Source organism: Dermacentor albipictus, chromosome 3 (assembly GCF_038994185.2).
Source record: "Dermacentor albipictus isolate Rhodes 1998 colony chromosome 3, USDA_Dalb.pri_finalv2, whole genome shotgun sequence".
NCBI lineage: Eukaryota > Metazoa > Arthropoda > Arachnida > Ixodida > Ixodidae > Dermacentor > Dermacentor albipictus.
In genome coordinates this window covers 185,059,293-185,082,377 of record NC_091823.1, presented here as the reverse complement: position 1 = coordinate 185,082,377, position 23,085 = coordinate 185,059,293, and the positions used below count along the sequence as shown (strand labels likewise).

Sequence of the window (23,085 nt, the reverse complement as noted above, 5' to 3'; positions counted from 1 at the left end):
TTAACAATCAGAGTGATACATATTGTGATATGTTAAGCCATGCGCAAAAATTTCAGTTCTTTTTCAGAGAGAGCCAATGATGGTTTGCTAATACATGAATTCCCTAGGGCATCAATCTGCTCGGCTTCTATTATAAGTCTAGTGAGTTTGCACTTATTTCTACCGGTAATAATTGTTGATTCGAAGAGAGGGGAGCACTTATGTTGCTTACAATGAAGGGAAAGAAACCCATTTGATACAAGCTTGTCGACCTTATTTTTGTGTTCGCGCAGTCTATCATTAATGCATCTGCCCGACGTAATACTTCCCACACGATAAGGGTATACAATATATAATTAAAGTCTTACATTCTCTAAACTTCTTCCTGTGTTTAACTTGGCAGCTAGGGGCACTTTCTCTCTTTTCTGGTCGTGTTTTCCTGCACAGGCTGATTAGTTTGTTGGGTGCTGAAAAAACCGCATCAGTGTTACCTCGGCGGGCAATTTTCTTTAGGTTATGCAACAACCGGTGGATGTAAGGTATCACTGTTGGTCTTTTTTTTTTCTTGGTTACTATTTCCTTCCGCTCGTTCAGCAGTCCCTGATTGCTGCACTTGCCTAAGTATTCTCTCTGCAACTGATGCCAGCACATGATTGGGATAACCTGCTTCATGCAGCCGCATAGCCTGTTGTGTGAATGCTTCGTCAGTGCAATGATGGCATGATTTAGTAAGTGCGTTAGTGAAACACATTTTCGCAATTCCTCTTTTTACCCGTTTAAAATGGGCTGAACGATATGACAACAACGGTTTATTTGTCCTGGGACTGTAACACCAGCAAGTTAGATCATCACCGAAGGTAAATTTAACATCCAGAAATTTGATCTTTTGTTCAATAGGCACTTCGAACGTGTGTACAAAGGCACTCGCGTATAATATTACTAATAGCTGAACACTCTGTGTCAAAGCTGTCTAGGTTAACATTGATAAACACCAAAAAATCATCAACAAATCGAAATATTTTAACAACTTTTGTATCATTGATGCATGAGCAGAGGTCTCTGTCTAGCTTGGCTAAGTACAGGTTGCTTAAAACAGGTGCTAAGCAGGATCCTATACAGACCCCTTGTTTTTGAAGGTACGCAATGTCATTTCTTTGCACAAATGTTGACTTCATGTACAAGTCTAAAAGTTCTAAAAAATATTCAACACTTGTGCCCACCTTCGTACTAAATCTTACTGCCCCAAATTCACCTATACATGATTGAACACAACTCAACGATTCATTCTGCGGCAAAGAATAATACAGGTCCTTAACATCTGCTGAGAAGGCCTTTAGTCCCGCATTACAGTTGGCCTCTACAAAGGCTAACACTTCCTCGGAATTTTTTGTGATGAACGGATCTTTAATCTCGAGTAGGTTAAGCTTGTCTAATAAATAGACTGCAATAGATTTCTGCCGTGTGCCTTTCTCCGATACTATCACCCTGAACGGGACACCTTCTTTGTGAGTTTTCGCGCTAAAAAATACATCTAGACTGTCATTCTTGCTTTTTCCTATTGATTTCAATACTTTATCTAGGTTCATTTCACGGCTCATTGCAACAGCTCTGCTCTTGACTTTCGCCAGTGAAATTCCCTTGTGTTTATTGAACATGGCTGCTCATGCTTCATTAGCTTTTTAGTTGTAGCTACCATGTGAAAATAATACAATGCCTCCTTCTTTGTCAGCAGGTAGGACAGACAGTGCATTTTTAACTAAGTATGTAACAACGTGTTTTACTGGTAACTTGGAACTTTGAAGCTTACATTTGTTCAGGACGTCCACGCCTTCAGAGTTCATCCTCACGCCTTTGTCTTCTGGTGCACGTCTGGAGATCTGGCGCATGAGAGAAAGTAGCTCCGGTTTCATGCTCTTAGTTTCCATGGCGAACTTAGGACCTCGCTCTAGGACTTGACGCACCTTTTCTGGCAGGGCAAGGCCTTCGGAACTGTGGACTGTGCTACTTGTGTGGTTCGATGAAACGTGCTGCTCCTTGGAAGCTTCTGTCCGGAGCTGTCTCAGTTGATGTTGCCAAAGGTATTCCGTGACCTGTTGTGTCAGAGCAGAGTACTTGTGAACTTGGTTATTCGCCACACTAGGCTCGTAGGTGCAGCGCACTTGTGCACCGAGGTGGGTTCTCAGAAGTCACGCTTGCCACAGCCATTCTGCACAGCTTTTTGAAACGGTATGCGAAGCCAGTCAGCGGATATCTTTATCTCATATATTCCAAATCTTTGAAAGACTGTTGCCTTCCTGGTGAATGGAAAATGGCAAAAATTACTCCCGTACTCAAATGGGGTAATGCAGCGTCTCCTTCTAATTACCGGCCTATTTCGATCGCTTGCACTTGCAGCAAAATTCTAGAGCACATTGTATTAAAATATCTCATAAGTTTTATTGAGTCGAAAAATATCCTCCACATGAATCAGCATGGCTTTAGATCTGGATTATCCACTGTTACACAGCTTGTCGAAACACTGCATGACCTGGCCCTCGGCATTAACGAGCGCATTCAAACTGACGTCATTTTTCTCGACTTCTCGAAGGCATTTGACGGCGTCTCGCACACTAAACTACTCCTTAAACTTAATTAAATATTAGGTGATGGCCCAATTTACCAATGGATTACTAATTACTTAACTGGCCGCTACCAATTTGTACAGTACGGCTCTAACTCCTCCGACCTTGCTCCAGTGTTATCAGGCATTCCCCAGGGATCTGTATTAGCTCCAGTTTTGTTTTTAATATTGTGGGAGATGTGGGATTCTCCTCCGTGCTCTTGGGACCAAGGAATGAGAGCACAGTAGTGCAAACAATCACAAGGGCGCGCGACAAATCTAGAAGTCCGACTCACCGCGACCGGAAGCGAGCGAATATGTTCACCCCCATGCTGGATCCCAACGCCTGGTCGTTCGCTTGTTCGGTCACGCCAACGGTGGTGCGTTCGAAGGCGGCCACGCGAGGCGGTCTCGCAGAAGCATTGGTCGGCGCGCACGCGGGAGACGTCCACGCCGTGCGCCGACCCGCCGGGAAAGAAAAAGCGCCTTGTCTGCCCGGCGCCCAAGTAACCTCGCCTGTCGGCGGCGTTAGTAGCGCAACACTCGCGCCATCTCTCGGACTGCGTTTCAACCACATCGACCGCCGCGGACGTCACGCAGGCCACGCGGCGAAGCGGGCTTACAGGAGACGCGCTATGCGGGAAAAACATCAGGGGACGCGCGAGAGTCGCGCATCCCCACAATATTTATAAATGACATAACTAACTATGCTGACGGGAAACTCGGGCTCTTTGCTGGTGACTGCATGCTCTATAATGAAGTACGACACCGCGATGACCAGGTGAAATTAAATATTGCCTTGAATAAAATAGCTCAATGGTGCATAGACTGGCAAATGACAATAAACATTGATAAAACCGTATTCACATCCATTACAAATAAAGCGTCTAAGCTTGATTTTCCATATCACTTTAACGATGTGCCACTTCGAAGTGTAAACCAGTATAAATATCTAGGTCTCATAATATTGTCTAATCTCAGCTGGACAGAGCACGTGCGTCAAGTGTCAAATAAGGCAATAAATAAACTGTTCTTCATTAAACGGGCCTTGTCATATTCTACACATGAAACAAAGCTTCTTGCATACGTCACTTTTGTCCGCCCAGTCATGGAATACGCCAGTATTGTCTGGTTCCCTCACACTGCGAACGATATCACCATTTTGGAAAGGGTGCAGCGAAAAGCGGTGCGTTTTATCTTTAACAGATACGGACGCCTTGATTCACCTACTACTCTGTTACAGCGTGCTGGTCTAGCTACCCTTGAAAGTCACGCAAAGCTTTTTCGGCTCAAATTTGTATACCAACTAATTGCATAGATCATTCCGTATAAACCCCGACTCTTACTTTAAATTTTGTGATACCAGACCGACCAGAAGACGGCATGGGAACTTGTAGAATATCCGTTTATTAATAATATGTTTCGTTATTCTTTCTTCCCATGCTCAATTCATGAATGGAACGCACTGGATGTAGTCAGAAAACAGCAGCCAACACTAGCAAAGTTTGCGGATATAATTGAGCATGCTGCATGAGCCTAAAAGTTGTTAATATAACTAACCAAATTGCTTTCGTCATGCAATCCATCCCAATTCAGTTTGTGCTAGGAAAGCACTTGCCTACACTTTTTGTTCTGTGCATTCTGTATTTGAATGATGCCTTCTACTCTGCATTTTTTTTTATTTTCCTGCTGGTTGATGTACATTGGTTTCGTTGTGTGTATTACTATGTATGAATGTACTACTGCTACTCTTGAATAGTCTCCAATCATTAGGTACTCATTTATTGAATGTTTTAGTAGTGTTAATTGGTGTTACTTGTTGCTCACCCCTGTAAAAATCCCCATGGGGGATTGACAGTATTCTATAAATAAATAAATAAATAAATAAATAAACAAATAAATAAATAATCTTCAGGATCCTCGTCCCGTGCCCTGCTGAAGGAGCACATCCTCCGAAGAGGGTTCTGACGTCTTCAGGCAGGAATTCCTCGCGCATACAAAACCCCAGAGACTGGGCTTTGCACACCACTTTGGCTATGAGTGCAACTGTTTCTTCTGGTTTTCGAAGCACATGCATAAAAGAGCCCGATGTACTAGAAATAAAGTTAACGAGGGTTGCAATGTGGGCTTGTTGGTAATGCATTTTCAAGGGGGGTACAGTAGCGCGATTCAAAGACGGGACAAAAAAAGACACAAAGGGGCACACACAGCGCTAACTTCCAACACTGTTTATTATCGAAAACCAGGTCGTACTTATACACTCGGACAACCTGAGTCACAGCCACGTGAGCAGATTAACAATCAGAGTGATACATTTTGTGATATGTTAAGCCATGCGCAAAAATTTCAGTTCTTTTTCAGAGAGAGCCAATGATGGTTTGCTGATACATGAATTCCCTAGGGCATCAATCTGCTCGGCTTCTATTATAAGTCTAGTGAGTTTGCACTTATTTCTACCGGTAATGATTGTTGATTCGAAGAGAGGGGAGCACTTATGTTGCTTACAATGAAGGGAAAGAAACCCATTTGATACAAGCTTGTCGACCTTATTTTTGTGTTCGCGCAGTCTATCAATAATGCATCAGCCCGACGTAATACTTCCCACACGATAAGGGTATACAATATATAATTAAAGTCTTACATTCTCTAAACTTCTTCCTGTGTTTAACTTGGCAGCTAGGGGCACTTTCTCTCTTTTCTGGTCGTGTTTTCCTGCACATGCTGATTAGTTTGTTGGGTGCTGAAAAAACCGCATCAATGTTACCTCGGTGGGCAATTTTCTTTAGGTTGTGCAACAACCGGTGGATGTAAGGTATCACAGTTGGTCTTTTTTTCTCTTGGTTACTATTTTCTTCCGCGCGTTCAGCAGTCCCTGATGACGTCGGCTGTTGTGCCGCGGATGCGACGAGGCGATTGCCTCTGTGGCTTGGGACAGCGGCCGGTCACGGCAGCGGGGGGCTAGACCGGGGCTGTGGAGCACAGTCACAGCGACGTGGTCGGGGCTTAGGAGCTGGAACTATTGCTGGCCAACTTCCGGGCATCCGTAGCCCAGTCCATAGTCCTCGAAGCTGCCGCTTCCCGTCTCCAGAGCACAGCTGGAGTTGCTTCTGCCCTGCTCTTTGTCTATATCAACAATGCCCACTCTTGCGCCTTCCTCTCCTTTCTGTTAATTTTTCCTCATGTGCTTCACCTGCTTCTCACGTCAGAGTTCTATTCTCGATTTCGCTGACGGGCGTCATCGTCTTCTTCACATGCTTCTCGTGCGTGCTTTGCCCGTGACTCAGTACAATCGGCTTGTGGGGGAAGATGTGTTGTTGCCGGTCACAGTGTCTAAATGGGCAACACTGGTGGTTCCAGTTGTCAAGAAGAACAGTTGGGGCAACTGTGTAGGAATCTTCATTTCATGGGGTGTGTCGCAACCGAGACAGAGCAATACTCGCTGCCAAGGGTGCAAGGTATTTTGCAAGTCTCAACAGTGGAGAAGTTTTCGCCAAGATGTCTACATTCAGAGGCCATTAGATGAGGAATGGAAGAGTCTCACAGTAATCAACATGCGCAAGGGTCTGTACTGCTTTAACCGCCTGGTTTTCAGTATTTGCTCAGCACCAGCAATTTTTCAGAGGTGCATGGAAGCCGCACTTAGTGGTATTCCTGGAATGCAGGTCTACCTGGACGACATTGTGGTAGCCGAGAATGTGGGAGACTGCTCAATACTAAGGCAAGTACTACAAAGACTAAGGAAGCATCGCCTTTGGCAAAACCAAGACAAGTGTAAGCTTCGGCAGAAACAAATGACGTTTCTAGCGCACTGCATTGACAAAAAGGGCCTCTGACCGAAAGAGGACACAGTAGCAGCGGTATTCAAGGCCCCAAATCCCACCTCGGTGAATGAACTGAAAGCATTTTTAGGGCTGTTTAGTTACTACAATAAATTCCTGCTTCAAACATTCGCCTTGTAGGCACCATTACACACACTACTTGCAACAGATGTGAATCGGCAATGGGAAAGTCATCAGGAGCAGGCCTTCCAGGGAGCAAAGACATCATTGAGAAGTGCTAAGTTTCTCATGCATTTTGATCCAAGTAGGCTACTTTACGTGGAATGTGACGCATCACTGGTCGGTGTAGGTGCGGTTTTGTCACATAGGATTGGAGGGGTCGATTACTCGATCAGGTTCAAGCCTCGTACACAGACCAAAACGGAATGAAACTACTCTTGATTAGAAAAGGAGGCATTGGTACTAGTATACGGTGTAAGTCGGTTTTGGGACTATCTGTATATGGGAACTCGTTCAAACTTGTCATGGACCACACACCACCGACAGGACTATTTAGCCCCGATAAAGCCATTCCCCACATGGCCACGGCCCGCATCCAGCATTAGGCTTTATTGCTGGGTGGCCATCGGTACAAGTTCATTGATATATCAGAAGGGTGTCGATGACGCCAACACAAGATGCTCTGAGTCGTCTGCCACTGCCCACAATAGTACAGGATTACCGCCAGATGGAAGCACCGTACAGTAGTATGTTATATTTACGCAAGACCTAGAAATCACATCATTCAGAGCTGCGGTACTAGCGCACCTTACTCAAAACGATTCCTTATTGCAACAAGTCAAGCAGTGGATTATGGAAGGGTTGTGGAAGCACTTCCAACCATATATTCAGGAAAAACATGAATTGACCCTATGCCAGGACATTGTCTACCCGGGTCACCAGGTAGTAGCGCCAAAAGCAGCAGTGTCACGGTTGCTGGGCGCGTTACATGAGACACATCCTGGAATGGCTGCCATGAAGAGCTTCGCAAGGACCATATTTTGGTATGCAGGAATCAATGCAGATATTGAATGTTTAGTGCACAGATGTGAAACCTTTACACAAGCCTGTGCTATGCCTGCGGCACCGCAGCCAGTGCTGTGGCCGTAACTGGGACAGGGATGACCAAGGCTGCATCTGGACTATGTGGGTCCGGTGGTGTGACATGTTTCTGGTACTGGTGGGTGTTGAAACAGAGTGAATTGAGGCAATAACGATAAGAAGCATGACAGCCGAAGCAAGGATCGATGCTTTAATTGATATCTTCATCAGGTTCTGGCTACCACACATGTTGGTGTCAGACATGCGTGCTGCTCTCTATACTACCACTCTGCTGCAGTGTGCGATGTATGCTTTCAACTTGGGCACCTCGCCGATTCCTGCCCACATCCCGACACTGATACATCGGCCGTTGGAAGTAACGGAAATGAGCCCAGTTCAATTGAGATGACTACAGTAAAAGCTTAATTGACAACTCGTTAATTCAAAATTTTGGGTAATTCGAAGTATCAGCCGCAGTCTATCCAGCAATGTATTGAAAGCAGTCTGTAGTACATCCCGCTGATTCACACTGCAATTTGCACCGCCACCAATAATTCAAACTCTGCGCCATTGTGGACGGGGAGAGTGCTAGTGTGCAGAAGCACGTTGGCAGCGTCGCCGTGCAGGCCCTGCAGCTTTGCTTTTTCCATCAGTGGCAAGAACGATAACACCGTTGCCGCGTGCTTTGTTCTCTGCGTACGAGCGAAAGCATGCGAGGGTGAGCCAGCAAATGTGGCTCAACCTCGCGTGCGCAAGCAAGGAAGGCGGGGAGAGCGCACCCTCTCCTGTTACACACAAGGGTGAGCGAGAGGGGGGACATTCTTCTGTGGTGGCTGCTGCTTACAGCGTGATCACGCGGGGGCCGTATCTTGAAAGCGATCTGCGACGTGGCCAAACTGCGCGCTCGCGTGGGCCTCATCTTCAAAGCAATCTATGTTTGCAGAGTGCGCATAGTGCCAGTAGCTTCGTATGCAATGTGCTTTCTACGTTTCACGTTGAAGCTAGAACTGTATGAAAATCAATATGCTTGCTGCTACTGCCGCGTTTCCTCACTCCAGCATCAGCGAGTTTCCATGGTCATCGAGTGAGATGTATTCATGCTTACCTGTGTGCGCGTGACACCATGGTTGTTAATTTAGATAGTGAGCGAATGCTTACAAGTTTATACGGCAGATAAAACTACTATCCTTACTTCTTATAGCTGTCCACTAATTTGCTATTGCAATCGATGTTTCGCTTTTTGGGTGAAACTGCTACATTTCTTTTTTCTCTGTGTCAGTCAGCGTGACGAACGTGCGGATGAAGCAAGAGTTATCTTGACATCGGGCATATCGGACCACGTAAGCCACGTCTGGTTACGTTGGCTGTGCCAGTAATTCAAAGTATAGACAAGTTGTTCACGCCAAGGTGACATAGCATGTGTGTTCGTGCTCACGTCACGTCAGTCTATGTACGTGCCTTAACCAAGCAATTTTTTTCTCCGACTTTCATTAGTTCGAATTTTGTTTAATTCAAATTTTTGCAGCATCCCCACGAAATTCGAATGAATGAGCTTTTACTGTGCGAGCGAAGACTTTCAAACTGAGATACCGTCAGAGATCCACTATGTCGATGCTCGAGTAGACAGAATCGAGTCAACTGTCAACTCTCTAGGACAGCAAGCGCTCATATTACGTGAGGAAATAGTTTCCCATTTTGATACCTTCCATCGGGAGATTACAACGCTCATTCACGGTGCACTTTCAGCTGAGGACCAGTAACACTCGAAAGCCAGAGTCTATCCCCAATGTGAAGCATCCCTGCAGGAGTTTGCACAGAGTGAGCAAAATGGCTTAGCTCGGTGAATAGCAACACTCACTTATTAATGTTTGGAAGTGGAATTGTCGCGGCTTTACTTGGAAATGAGAAACGCTGCAACAATACATTGTCAATCAACCAACTGAGGCTCTGCAGGAAACAGGCGTGCAACTTACCCTTCCAGGCTATCATCTGCACACTGACCAAGAAACACGCTGAGCCATTCTGACAAGTACACATCCGACAATGATCAACCATACCCTCACGACCCCGGCATCGACCATGTCCTTATTGAGATTTTGCCTATAGGCCGGGGTGAACTCTGCCTTTACATCCTCAACAGTGGCGTAGCTAGAAATTATGTTCGATGGAGGGGGGGCTCACATTGCAGCTCGGCCTCCTCCTTATGAAATTTGTCAAGGGATCAAATATATGAATAATAACTGCATTGCCAGTGCCGAAAATGCTGCAAACAAATTCTTAAATGCTACGCACTGTCAAGACAAGTAAAATATGTATTTTTTCATAAAATACTATGCTTGTATGTCCCAAAAATTGTACCCGCAATAACTGATATCAATGCTTCCATGTTTCTTGTCTATTTAACAAGTAAAAAAAATATCGCACGAACTTTAAAACTATATCAGTTTGAAACCAGTAAAGCAGTGCATGCTGCTGATATGAAAAATGTAAAGGCCATGAAATGAACAAGTTGAGGACATATATTTTAATGAAACTTTGTCATTCAAGAACCTTATTTACATTTTTGTACAAATGCAATGGCCAGGGAAATTTGTTCCAATGTATTGCATAGGAGCAGCTGTCTCCAGTCATGTATTGTGAGTAATTGCACCGAAATTATAGTCGCAACAGAAAGCACATGTAGAAAACAGGAGTTGTGCAAATTATATGTGGGCGAGTCAAATGAAAGTGAGCAAATGCAAATATATGACAAACAGGGTACTTTATTTAAAAGTAGTCTCTATGAGCATTTAGACATTTGTCCCACTGACTAACAAGTTGTGTGACTCTCATCTCATAAAACTCCTTGGGCTGTTGCTTCAAAAAGTCTGTAACTGACTCTTTCAAGCCATTGTCCGACACGAATCTGGTTCCCTTGAGCTGTTTCTTCAGTTACCCCAAAATGTGGAAGTTGCAAGGCGACAAGTTTGGGTTGTATGGTGGATGTTATAGCGTTTCCCACTTGAACTTTGCCAGTTTTGTCTTAACCACATTAGTGACATGGGGATGAGCATTGTTGGGCAGCAAGATGACCCAATTGTCAATTTTCCATGTCGTTTGTTCTTGATTGTGACACGCAGCTGATCCAGCATTTAATAATATCGGAAACGATTGATAGTCTCTCCAGGTTTAGCAAACTGGATCAGTAATGGCCCCTGATGATAAAAAAAATAAAGTCAACTACACCTTTCCAGGGGAAATGACGGCCTTTGCTTTCTTTGGGAGTGGTGAATTCGAATGTTTCCACTGTAAGCTTTGCCATCGTGTTTAAGGCTCGTAGTATAATGGCACCATGATTCAACCCCCGTCACAACTGCAGACGAGAAGTCATCACCCTCATTGTGACACCGGATCAGATTAGTCAAGGCAGTGCCGAGCCTCTCCGTCTTTTGGTGGTGGTTCAAAATCTTGGGCATCCATTGCACACACAAGAGCCAGTGGCCAAAATATTCATGAATCATGGAGTGAACCGAACCTTGACTGATGTTCACATGCCCTGCCAGTTCACCGATGCTTATCCTCTGTTCTTGTCTAATCAGTGCATCAACCTTTGCAATTGTGTTGGGGGTGATTGCATGGTGGCTTTGGCCGGTCTTAGATCGTCTTTGCAACTTTCACGTCCTTCTTTGAACAGTTTACTCCAATGCTTCACAGTAGCCAATGAAATGCAATGTTCAACATACATGGCAGCCATATGGCCACTAATTTCTTTTTGGAAAACGCCTTCAGCTGTCAAAAACCGCACAATATCATGCTGTTCAACTTTTCGCACATCCAATATGTCACGCAACTATGTTCAATCCAGTGCATGAGAACAAATAAAGAACATTTATCCTCACACCTCCGTGTCAGTTTTGTAAATGAGAGATGCCTGTGTGCTACATGCATGCTTTGCAGATAATGAACAGAACCATTATTGCTGCATGGGGTGGGTTGGCTCACTTTCATTTGACTCACTCTCGTGCATTAGAAATGCAAAGATACAGCTTGATAAAGGGCAGAAAAGTGTCACTGGAAACAAAGTTCACTGCACATATATACAGTCAAACCTCGATATATCGAACACGGATATATCGAATTATTGCGTATATCGAACACTTTCTATATCACGTGGAAAATCGCATGCATTTTTAATTTTTTATTTCGAACGGGGCCGGATGTAAAATGGATATATCGAACTCCGCCGCCCCAGACCAAGTGCGCTCTGTTGACAGGAGGCGAGCTTTCCCGCAACACTCTCAAAGATAGCGGCGGCGCGATGGGCGTTCCAGACTGCTGCGTACGACAGCTCCCACATCGGTTGCACCGAGGGCACCATTTGAACGTAGCGGCGTACACACGCGGCAACTTGGAGCCAGCCACAACCGGTCTGGGCCGGTCTCGCGGGGAGCGCGCGCTTCGCGCGCTTCTCTAGAGCGCGCACTCCCCGGCCGTGAGCCAGCCCGGCCGCCTCAATCACGCGCGCCCGCGCCCCTGCCGTGCGCGCGTGATCGAGGCGGCCGTGGTGCCAGTTGGAGCGCTTTGTCGGTGCTGAGCCACACAGCATGTGCATTGAGGACTTCGTTGGCGGTGACGACAGCACCGGAACAGTGGCGGAGTTAACAGACGTAGAGATCGCGGCAGAAGTGACTGCTGAGCGGCCAAACGAAGACGCTGCCGAGGCTGATCCAGCAAGCGCTGATGTTGCCCCGCTCCCGACTGCAACTGAGGCTGTAGCTGCTTTGGCTGTTGTACGCCGCTACTGCGGCGCAATAGAAGGCACTGGACCGTCTCCTGTGGACCGTTTGGACTATGTTGAGGACGCCGTGGTCAAGCACGCGGTTGCCATTATGAAGCAGGCTACGCTGCTTCAGTACTTTCAGCGAACGAAATAAATATTTTGTTTGAAGCTTCATGTGGGTATCTATTGCGCCACGATTGGTTCATTGATTGATTTGTGCTAGTTTTTGACGCGTTTTCTACGTGATTTTATATATCGAATTCTGGCTATATCGAACTATTTTGCGATCACCGCGCTGTTCGATATATCGAGGTTTGACTGTACAAAGAACCTTGCAACAAGATATTTAAGTATACTTATAAGTATCCAATAAATCTATGTATCTAAGAAAAGGTCACTGTATATAATGCGTCAGACAAAGCAAATAAACATGTTGTGTAAACACAGATTCACAGATCAAAAAATCCTACGTCCGCAATGAACAATGGTTTCACAATGCTAACACGCCAAAGACGACGCAGGAAATTACATTACCGGAGTTCAACATGATGGCACTAGCGACGTGATGCGAGTGTTTGAGAGTATAGCTAGACTAAATCTTCACTGTTCGACAAATCGCATTACCGCTAAAAATTTTTAAATTTTCGCAAGGTAAAAATATACTTATGGGGTGGTGGTGGTGAAAAACTTTTATTGCTGAGAAGGCCAAAAGTAAAAACAAATTAAAAAGCAGCGTTGTGGGCGGCCTTCAGGCTGCCGGTTGTGGCGTCCAGGCCATGCCTAGTCGCGATGTCCTCCGCCCAGTTCATCAGCCGGAGTTGGATATCCGGCTCGGTGCTGGACAAAGCAGCCTCCCACTGCTGCGGATTGCTTAGGCGCCAAGAGGCAGGGGGCAAGTGTGCTGGGCAGAAGAATAGGACGTGAGCGTAATTGGCGCGGGAGCCGTCACATAAGCGACAAGCCGGCGAGTGCGTCCTGGGGTGGAAGAGGGCAGGACGTGCAGGAGTAAGGTAGGTATGGGCCTGAAGGTGGCGCCATAAGTGTTGTTAGGGCTGGGAAAGGGATTGGTGCGGAGTAGGGAAGGTGAGACGAGAGAGGCGATAGTGCTGCGTGATATTGCGGTACGTGAGGAGCGCGTCACGCGTATTCATTCCCGGCGGGGGCGGGCTTGCTCCGTCACTTGAATCTCGAGCGATGGAATTGGCCGCCTCGTTACCAGGGTGGGCAGCGTGAGCGGGCACCCAGATGATTTGGATGGGGCGAGAGGGAACGGCATCGGAACGCAAGATTCCGATGGCCGGGTGTGCCACCCGTCCAACCGCGTAGTTGTAGACCGCAGGTTTGGAGTCGCTGAAGATGTACTTCGCGGAGGTTTGCGTGATGGCAAGGGCAATAGCTGCCTCCTCGGCCTCGGCAGAGGTAGAAGTGTAGACTGAGGCAGTAAGAGTGGGTCGGAGAGAATTGTCAGTGACGGCAAGGGCATGTTCTGGGTAGCGGCGGTACGGGGCAGCATCTACGTAAGCCACGGCGGCCTGCCGTTCGTACTGATGCCAGGGCGCGGAGGCTCGCGCTGCTCTACGGGAGGGGTGGTGTTCGGGATGCATATTTTTAGGGAGGGGATTAACAGTTAGGAGGGGGAAGACATGGGAAGGGATGGGCAGTGATGTGGGAAGAGGAATAAGAGGGGAGTGATTAAGAGTGGAGAGAAGTGCGCGACCCGGGCGGGTGCGGGAGAGACGGAGGAGCTGGGCCGTGCGATGGGCCTCCGTCAGCTCCGTCAGGGAGTTGTGGACGCCCATTGACAGTAACCAAGCCGTCGACGTAGATGTGGGAAGGGACAGGGCTGACTTATATGCTTGGCGAATGAGGCTGTTGACTTTGTCTTCCTCGGTACGATAAAAGTAGAGATACGGAAGAGAATAAATGAAGCGGCTGAGAACAAAGGCCTGGACCAGGCGGTGGAGGTCGTGTTCGCGCATGCCGTGGTGGCGGTTTGCAATGCGGCGTATGAGGCGGACAGTGTGGTGTACAGTGTTTGTGAGTCGAGTGATGAGGGTGGTGTGCTTGCCATTGGACTGAAGAAAGAGCCCGAGGATGCGGAGGGTAGAGACGAGAGGAATGGGTGTGCCGTCAAGGTAGACGGTGAGTGGAGAAGGCGACAGGGGGGCCATCCGCCCAGGCTGAAGGAGACTTATGGGGCACGGTAGTTGTGTGGCAGTTTTCCTTATATTGATTAGTTGTGTATGCTGTGTGCAAAAGTAACTCTTTTTCCATTTAAAAAGTAGATGTGCGATCTCCTTTCCCACAAAGGAACTTTGCCTTAAGGGAGATCCCCCTTTATCATGTGTCACTGCGCTTGAACACCTTTCCAGTAGATGTCCGCTTACGTAAAATACATTAGAATACGCATGTGTCAGGGGTGTAATAAGAGTATCCGGCAACTGAAGCGCCCCGTGGGCCATTACATTCCACAAAAGAAAAAGTAACAAAATCAAAGTTTAACCATGCGACAGTTCGCTCCGCCGCAACAATGTCTTTTTTTCTTTTGTGGGACGAGGCCATCGAATTGAAAAGAAAAAAAATACTAAATGGAAAGCATGTTGGCCCAATCGAATGCCTACTCTGGGCACCTATAATGTGGCTAGCAAAGGAGTATCCAAGAAAACATGAGATGCTTGGTCCACAGAGAAGCATACACATACTGCTTGGTATCCTACACCGGTGAGACAAGACTTTCCAGAGAGGTCACGCTCAAGCGAACATGTTGCAATCCGTCGAGTGCCCACTGTGATGGTGGCAAGCGACCATTGTTTTTTGTCTGCTAGCCGGAAAGCCTATAAAACTCTGCCAGGCGAAAATCCACTCGGCCAGAGAAAAACAAACGCTCACTGAAGTGCGCCACGCTGTGGTCGGGGCCTCACGAGAAAAACGCTTGCGCTTTGGCTGGCTCTGGCAGCCCGTGGGTAGCGAAAACAAAAAAAAATTGAAGAGGCGCAATGTGTCCCCGCGAATAAAAGTTGTGGGGCTGTGCGACTCTCTCTCGGTGTGTATATATGCTTCTGTATATATGTATGTGTGTAGGTATGCACACGAGTGTGTATGCATATATGGGTATATGAATGCATGCGTATGTATATATATGTGTGTGTATATAATGTTCAGCGGCGTATTCTTGTCTCATTTGTATTCACCACGAGAACCACACAAGCTACCCTAAGTATTCTTGGTTTAGTCACCAGTGGCTCTATATGGATATGGGTGTGCATGTGTAAATGCGAGTATGTGGGTTCATGAGAGTATATACGAGTATGTGTATATATATGTATGTATACATATGTATATGTGTATATATGTATGTATGATGCATATGTGCTTGCATGTATGCTGTTGCTGAATATTCTGTAGAGGGGGCTGGGGGCCTCGTCAAGCTGCCTACTGGAGCAGCTTTTACTTGCAGCCTCCTCCATCAAGTAGATGGAAATAAAGCTATTCTATTCTATTCACGCGTCCTCTGATATGTTGTTTTCCCGCACGGCGCGTATCCTGTAATTCGGCTTTGCCGCGTAGCCTGGCGCCCGCGGCGGTCGGAGTGGTTGAGGCGCAGTACGAGAGAGGGCGCGAGTGTTGCGCTGCTAACGCTGCCGTCAGGCGGGGTTACTTGGGTGTCGAAAGACAAGGCGCTTGCCTGGGGTTTGAGATCGTCAAGCGGCGCGGACGTCCCGCGCGGGCATCGATCCATGCTTCTGCGAGACCGCCTCGCGTGGCCGCCTTGGAACGCGCCACCGTTCACGTGACCATACACGCGAATGATCAGGCGTTGGGATCCAGCATGGGGCGAACATATTCGCTCGCTATCTGGTCGCGGTGAGTCGGACTTCTAGATTGGTCGCACGCCCATCGGCATGTTTTGTGGACAGCAACTCGGCTAGCTCGCATTGATCTATGAAAGGTGCAATAAATGCCCTTGTGATTGTTTGCACTACTGTGCTGTCGTTCCTTTGTCCCAAGAACACGGGAGGAGGACCCCACAAAGTCAAAGTAGAAAACTAAATAAGAATGTAGATACCTTTGCTGGCTTTAGTATCTTGACATGGATGCTTTGGTGCAGGTAAAAAACATGTTGATATTCTTTTCCGTGACATGACGGCACAAATGAACCACCACAACGCTTCATCTCATCGGGCCTCACCGTGTGCTTTGTAAATTTCTCTGATAGTGTGTTGATTTGGCTTGTCTCATTGTATGGTGTGATGTACGACTTTAGAAAAGTCAATGCACCTTTGTTGTCAAATGTTTATAACATTAAACCCACAAACTTCCGGAATTTAAATCCCGTGCTCTGTAGATTCCGTGGCCTCCGCGATATGCCTCGACAAACCCGCTTGCGATCAAAATGCCCTTGAAACTGTTGGGGTTCTGTTATAATCAGTTTCGTTATTCATTTCAGTTCTTTATTCCCCAGGGGGCGCTTCCGTTCTTCATTATATATATTGGTTGTATATGTTAAATAAACGGCTTTTTACTTCGAGACGGCTGGAGTCTGGTTTCCACCTTCAGTCAACACCACATTGGCGACGAGGACGTCGTGAACGTACCGTACCCCCAGCCCCGCTGCGCCGTCCGTATGCGCCCACCATGAGCTTCACTGGGCTTGCTTCGCCACCGTTTTTCCTTCCGACGCCCGGCTGTCCCTCATTGCCATGGGAGCAGTGGGAGCAGATGTTCAACGTGTACTTGCTGGCCTCCGGAGCCGCCGCATTCAAGCCGGGGCAACGCAAGGCTATTCTTTTGCATTGTTTGGGGGCGGATGGCCAGCGTATTTATCAGACGCTACATGCAGGGACCAGCGCCACAGCACCGGTCGCGCAAAGTGTCGCAACAATCGCCGATGACAAGTCTGTCATGGCCCCTCCTGACGAATACGACTCTGCATTCGCCGCATTACGACACCAGTTTTCGACGTCGCACAACGTTATCATCGAGCGTCATCGCTTTCACCGCTGCAGCCAACACACAGGCGAGTCCGTTCATGACTGTGTTGCCACTCTGCGGGAGCTAGCGTCACATTGTTCGTTTGCCTCGCAAGATGATGCTCTGTGGGATCAATGCGTTGCCGGCGTAGGTTCCACTCGCGTACATGAGCGGTTGCTGCTCGAGGGTTCCACACTTTCATTCGAGAATTCTGTTCGAATTGCACTTCAGTTTGAGCAGGCGGCTCAAGAGCCAAAGGAGCTTTCTGCTTCGGTCGAAGCAATTTCATTGCGGCAGTGTCGAAAACCATCGTCGCATTCTTCCAAAAAAAAGGAATTCACTACCGGCAGCCACCTTAGAGCAGAATTTAACGAGGAGCGCGGGCGGCTTACGTGCGCCGCAGCGGAACCGCCCCCCTGAGCGGAACCGAGAACAGAGTAGTTGCTCCGGTTTGCAACATTGTTTCCGATGCGGCTCGCGGAACCACATCGCGTCAGCGCCGCAGTTCCCAGCGCATGGCAAGACTTGTTAATTTTGCGGTCGCAAGGGCCACAGTCAAAGAGTATGCAACCGCAAGCTAACCCAAATGCAAGGCCGAGTCCGTGAAGTTGAATTTCATCAAGATGTTTCGTCATCCAGCAGTGCTGAGGAAGTTTTGACTGTGCAACGTTCCGCGCGTAGCGGAATTCATATTCAAGTGCAAGTCGCAAATGTCACTTTGACATTCCTTGTTGATTCAGGGTCGTCTGTTTCAATCCTGTCGGAGCAAGAATTCAGTCGATATTTTCAGAGCGTACCGCTCCTGCCTGCTCCGCATGTTAGTCTGACTACTCTCAACGGCCGATTCCAGTGCTAGGTTGTTTCCAGGTAGACGTTCGATTTAAAGGCCGCACAGCATCGCTACATTTTTATGTTGTTCACCGAGGAACTTCTCTTTGCAGGGAAGTGTCCACGAGCGCCGTGTAAGACTTTTTAACAAGTGTTTTTGCCCGAGAAGGCTACCCGGAAGAGATTGTTTGTGACAATGAACCTCAGTTCACTTCGCGTGAGTTCATAACTTTCCTGCAAAACAGAGGCATCAGTCTTTCACATTCTTCAGTATACTACCCCCAAGCCAAAGGGCAAATGGAATGTTTCAATCGCACATTGAAAAACTTCATTCAAGTCTCACTCCTCGAAAGACAACCACTCCGGCAAGCTGTCACAGAATACCTTGCCATTTACCGCTGTACTCCGCACGTCACGACCAGGGTCGCCCCAGCAGTCCTGCTGCATGGTAGAATGCCCCGAACCAGGCTGGATGTCATGGGTTTCTCAGCACCAGCATTTGCTGAAGACCCAGCCAAGGAGTTGGCGTGACTTCGTCAAAAGGTTAGGCGTCAGCAGCAAAGCAGCAAGCACTACACGAACAAAAGGAGAGCCGCCAAGAAGATGAAGATAGCCGTAGGCGATTTGGTCCGTGTCAAAAAACCGTCCGCTCGGTTCAAGGGAGACTGCGCCTTTTCTTCACCAACTGAGGTGATCAAGAGGAGGGGACCAGCCTCTTTCCGACTTGGAGATGGCCGTACATGGAATGCCTCCAAGCTTTCCAGGGTTTCGGAGAGGGGCACCTGGGAACCAGGCCCACCTGCCATGCCGCAGCCGCAGTCTCCTGATCCGCTGCAGCCTGCCATGCCGCAGCCGCGGTCTGCTGAGGCACTACAGCCTGCCACGCCACAGCTGCTGTCTCCCGATGTGTTGCAGCCTGCCGTGCTACACCCTCCTTCTCCTAGGACGCAGGCACTGTCTCCTGGCATACCGCAGCAGCAGTCAACGAGCCCATCGCCAGTGCGACGTCCAACGCGGCAGACCCGAGAGCGCCGGCCACCGGCCTGGTTCCAAGACTATCAGACCAATTAGTTGGCGGTCTGACATTGTGTACATAAATTGTAATTATGTGTAAATAAGTACTGTGTGCATGCTTTGGGGTTTCCCTTACTAATACTTACTAACAACTAACCACTAAAAATAAGGGAGGGAGTATGTTATATTCAGTTTCGTTATTCATTTCAGTTTTTTATTCCCCGGGGGGCGCTTCTGTTCTTCATTATATATATTGGTTGTGTATGTTAAATAAACGACTTTTTACTTCGGGACGGCTGGAGTCTGCCTTCCACCTTCGGTCAACACCACAGGTTCCTTGCGTCATGTGACTTCCGGTGCATGGGCATTGCCGCAAAATCCGGTACGAGATTGCAATTTTCACACTGAAATGTCTTTTCGAGCTTGAAATAGACATGCTAGTCAAAATACCCAACGATTTCCAGTGCCAAGAGTTGTTTTGGTCGGGGTGCATGACAGGATAAAAAAATTTTGGGGGTTGGGGGCTGAAGTCCCATAAGCCTCTTCCCCCCCCCCCCCCCCCTTGGCTACACACCTGGTCCTCAACACATCTCCAAAAACGAAACTTGGGCCACCTCGACCACCTCGTTCACCAGAGCAAACATCTAGCAGGTCATAATGCGGTACTTATCCTAGGTGACTTCAGTTCCACGCATGCCACGTGGGTCTACACCAGAGACATGCCCAGGCTGCTGCAATGGTTCCATGTAATATGATAAAATTACCGTATTTACCCGCGTATAACCCGCCCCTGCGTATAACCCGCACCCCTAACTTTGAACTCGGTGAAAAAAAAAAAAAAAACGCGTATAACCCGCACGTTTACCTGAAAAAAAAAAATGAGCGCTAGAAAGATGCAACTCACCTTGAACGGAAAAGGTGAACGTGTGCCTTGAACGGCTTGTTCAGGCACACGTCGAGTGGCTGTAGCATGGACGTCATGCCGCCAGGTATTATGACGAGGTCGGTGCTGGTCTCGGCAAGGCGAGCCTTCACCGCATCAGTGCAGTGGCCTCTGAAGGAATCTAGTACGAGCATCGACCGGCGTGCCAGCAAGGCACCTGGTCTTCGCTCCCAGATTACTCGAAGCCAGTCACCGACTAGGCCACTGTTCATCCACGAATTTTCTTCCGCACGCACAACGATTCCTGGGGGCAGTGGAATGCTAGGTAGCGTCTTGCGTTTAAAAATGACATACGGGCGCAGTTTCGTGCCGTCAGCCAAAGCGCATAGCATGACTGTGCAGCGCAGCTTGGCATTTCCGCCAGTCAGCACGCTGACTGATTTGGAGCCCTTTTTTTCCATGGTCGTGTCCATCGGCATCTCAAAGTACACAGGTGTTTGATCAGCATTTCCCACCTGAGACAGCAAATAGCTGTGCTCCTTCCGAAGTGCGATAACATATCGTTGAAAGTTCAACAACTTTTCCTCGTAGGCTTCAGGAAGCCGCTGGCACATGGTTGTTCGCCGCCGCATAGAAAATCCATGTCTTCGCATGAAGCGCTGAAGCCATCCACGGCTTGCACGAAACTCACGTGGAATGTTCAATTCCCGGGCCAACTTCAGGGCTTCCATTTGCGCCATCTCAGTCGAAACAGCGTGGCCACGACTTTTCTGCTCCTCAATGAACTTCGCAAGCTGCGTCTCGAGGTGGGGGTACGCGCCAGTCTTCGGACCCCGATACGCTCGCCTGTCCCGGTTCGATGCTTCGAGACTCTCTTTTTTCTTCCTCCAGTCGCGAATGCACGACTCGTCGACGTCATGCTGTCTTGCAGCAGCTCTGTTGCCGATTTCTTCGGCAGCGGCTATAATCTTCAGCTTCTCTTTCGCTGTGAAACACTGCCGTCGAGTCGCACTCATGATGCCAAAACAAAGCAGGCAAACAGTGCAAACTGGGGTAAGTAGTACACTAAACAAGGTAGATTTGCACTAAACAGCGCCTAACGCGAGGCTCAACAATGCTGGCCCGGCTGGCCTTTCGTTGGCCCTTCATCGGCTTGACAAGCGTCGATGACGATGGGGATGGCGGACTACACGGGGAGGCCGCCGCACATTGCGGTGAAGCCGACCCCCCCCCCCCCCTCCCAAGTAAAAAATTCGCAGATAACCCGCACCCCCACTTTTTAAACGCGTTTTTTCACATTTTGGTGCGGGTTATACGCGAATAAATACGGTATTTGGATAGAATGTGAATCTATGCAGTATGAAAATGTACATGCAGTGTGAAGACTACAGATTCGACACAGTGTGGTACATGTTTCGGAAGCTAAGTGCTAATGTGTGCTAATAAGCTAAGTGCTAAGTGGTAATGTGTGCTAATAAGTGCTAAGCGCTGTGTGTGTCTGATGTGCCTTCTTTTGTCCTTGTCAAGCTTGCGCTATAACAAAATAAGATATGCCGTACCAACAAGCCCCTATTGCTATCCTCATGGAACACAGAGCTAGAGTATACTGCACTGTGGTTGGTGACATTCTCTTGCACTGCGAGGGAATGCATGGTACACCAGAAGAATGATTCAAAAGATTGTTGGTGGCATCGCTCTCAAATTGCCATTTTAAGTTGTCACTGAGTTGCAATAACTAGCTGAAGCTAGTTATTTGAAAAATAAATCACATTGTCTTTTGAATAATGTCAAAGCCTGCTTCATATATCTGTGAAAAGTCTGGAAACTTGTGGTGTCTGGTAGCGTTATTGTCCATTCAGGGGCTTTGTTGCAAGAAAGTGTGAGCAAGATCCTCAGCACTTGGATTGCTATTTTTTGCTACAAATGGCAAAAGCCACAAAGCCTGAGCGTGTGTCTCATGCAGGTGCTGGTGGTGGATGTTGATCGGGGCACCTTGCTGTGTGAGGACGAGGACAACCAAGATGTGGTGCCCAAGAAGTTGCGGCACTCTCTTTGCACTGCACTCAGCCTGGCCAAGAACATGACTGGTGAGGGGCCAAAACAATCCCCTCTTCTCTTTGTAATAACTTTGGGCCTTGAAAGAATGGGAAATAAATCACTAAATAAATAGATAAAGGAAAAGTGGACAAACAAACAGTTTGCCATCAGTTGGAGCTGAATCTGCTCCAGCCTATTCGGCATGCCGGCATGCAATGGTTCTGCATGAAATGATAAAACTACTATTTGGATAAAATGCAAGTCTATTCACTATAAGAATGTATGTGCAGTACGAAGAGTAAAAATGAGTCTTTATATCCACTTTCATTTCTAATTGTCTTATTTCTGCATTTTAGCTAAAATTGTAGTTAATTTCTGCTTTGGTTTACTTAGATTTATTGTCTGTTGACTTCATGTAGTTGTGACAGTCAAGCTTCCCTGGCTCTTCATCACCACTGAGTGTGGAAAATGTCACTCAGCAAAAGAGATGCTACTGCGATCTATGCTGTGAAAAAAGAAAAACACTATTTGGCATACTCTGCAAGTCTCAAGTCGTTCATAAACCCACAACGAAGTGGCTTTGTCATAAGCCAAAAAGTGACAATTGCTCATGACAAGTGATAAATTCTGAGTGAAGTGCTGTTGTGGGTGCTCTTTCCATTCTTTTTTTCTGTGCATGCTTGAGCACTTAAACAAACTGTATATTATGCTCATGACAAGTTGAGGTCATCAAGGTCTCTTGAGGGGTAATGGCGACAACCATCATAGAGAGCACCATACATCAACAGTACCACTGAGCAGAAATTAAAAAAATTCTTGTATCTTCATTGCTTTTCGTTTGCAAAGCAGGTGTTCTAACCGCTGCACGACAGTAGCTGCTTTCTTTTCTTTATTACCAGACCTTGAAATCACATAAACGAACTGTAAAAGTGGTTTATTCGGGTTGTAGAGCACCATCGACAAATGCAGCACCAGCAGGTAGGGCGCAGCCAAAGAGTGAACCGGGTACGAGCCACGCGATAGGGGGCAACCAGGCTTTTCAGCGCACTGATCCTCTTCTGCACAATGACCCCTGGAATTGAAGAGTAGCCATCCTGGCAACCTAGGAAGAGGTGAGCGAATTGTAATACGGCTTGAGCCAGTCAATGTGCACAGT

The 23,085-nt window shown here is 47.5% G+C and overlaps 1 protein-coding gene across 11 annotated transcripts in view; it reads left to right on the top strand.

The window, feature by feature from the left end:
- The window catches only part of LOC139057669 (DENN domain-containing protein 2D-like), a 614,144-nt gene that overhangs the window by 352,870 nt on the left and 238,189 nt on the right, over nt 1-23,085 (top strand). For all 11 annotated transcript variants that reach the window (XM_070536315.1, XM_070536318.1, XM_070536317.1 and 8 more), the window contains exon 13: nt 21,856-21,979. In XM_070536315.1, the coding sequence (XP_070392416.1) occupies nt 21,856-21,979 (124 nt within the window). The remainder of the gene's footprint in view (nt 1-21,855; nt 21,980-23,085) is intronic.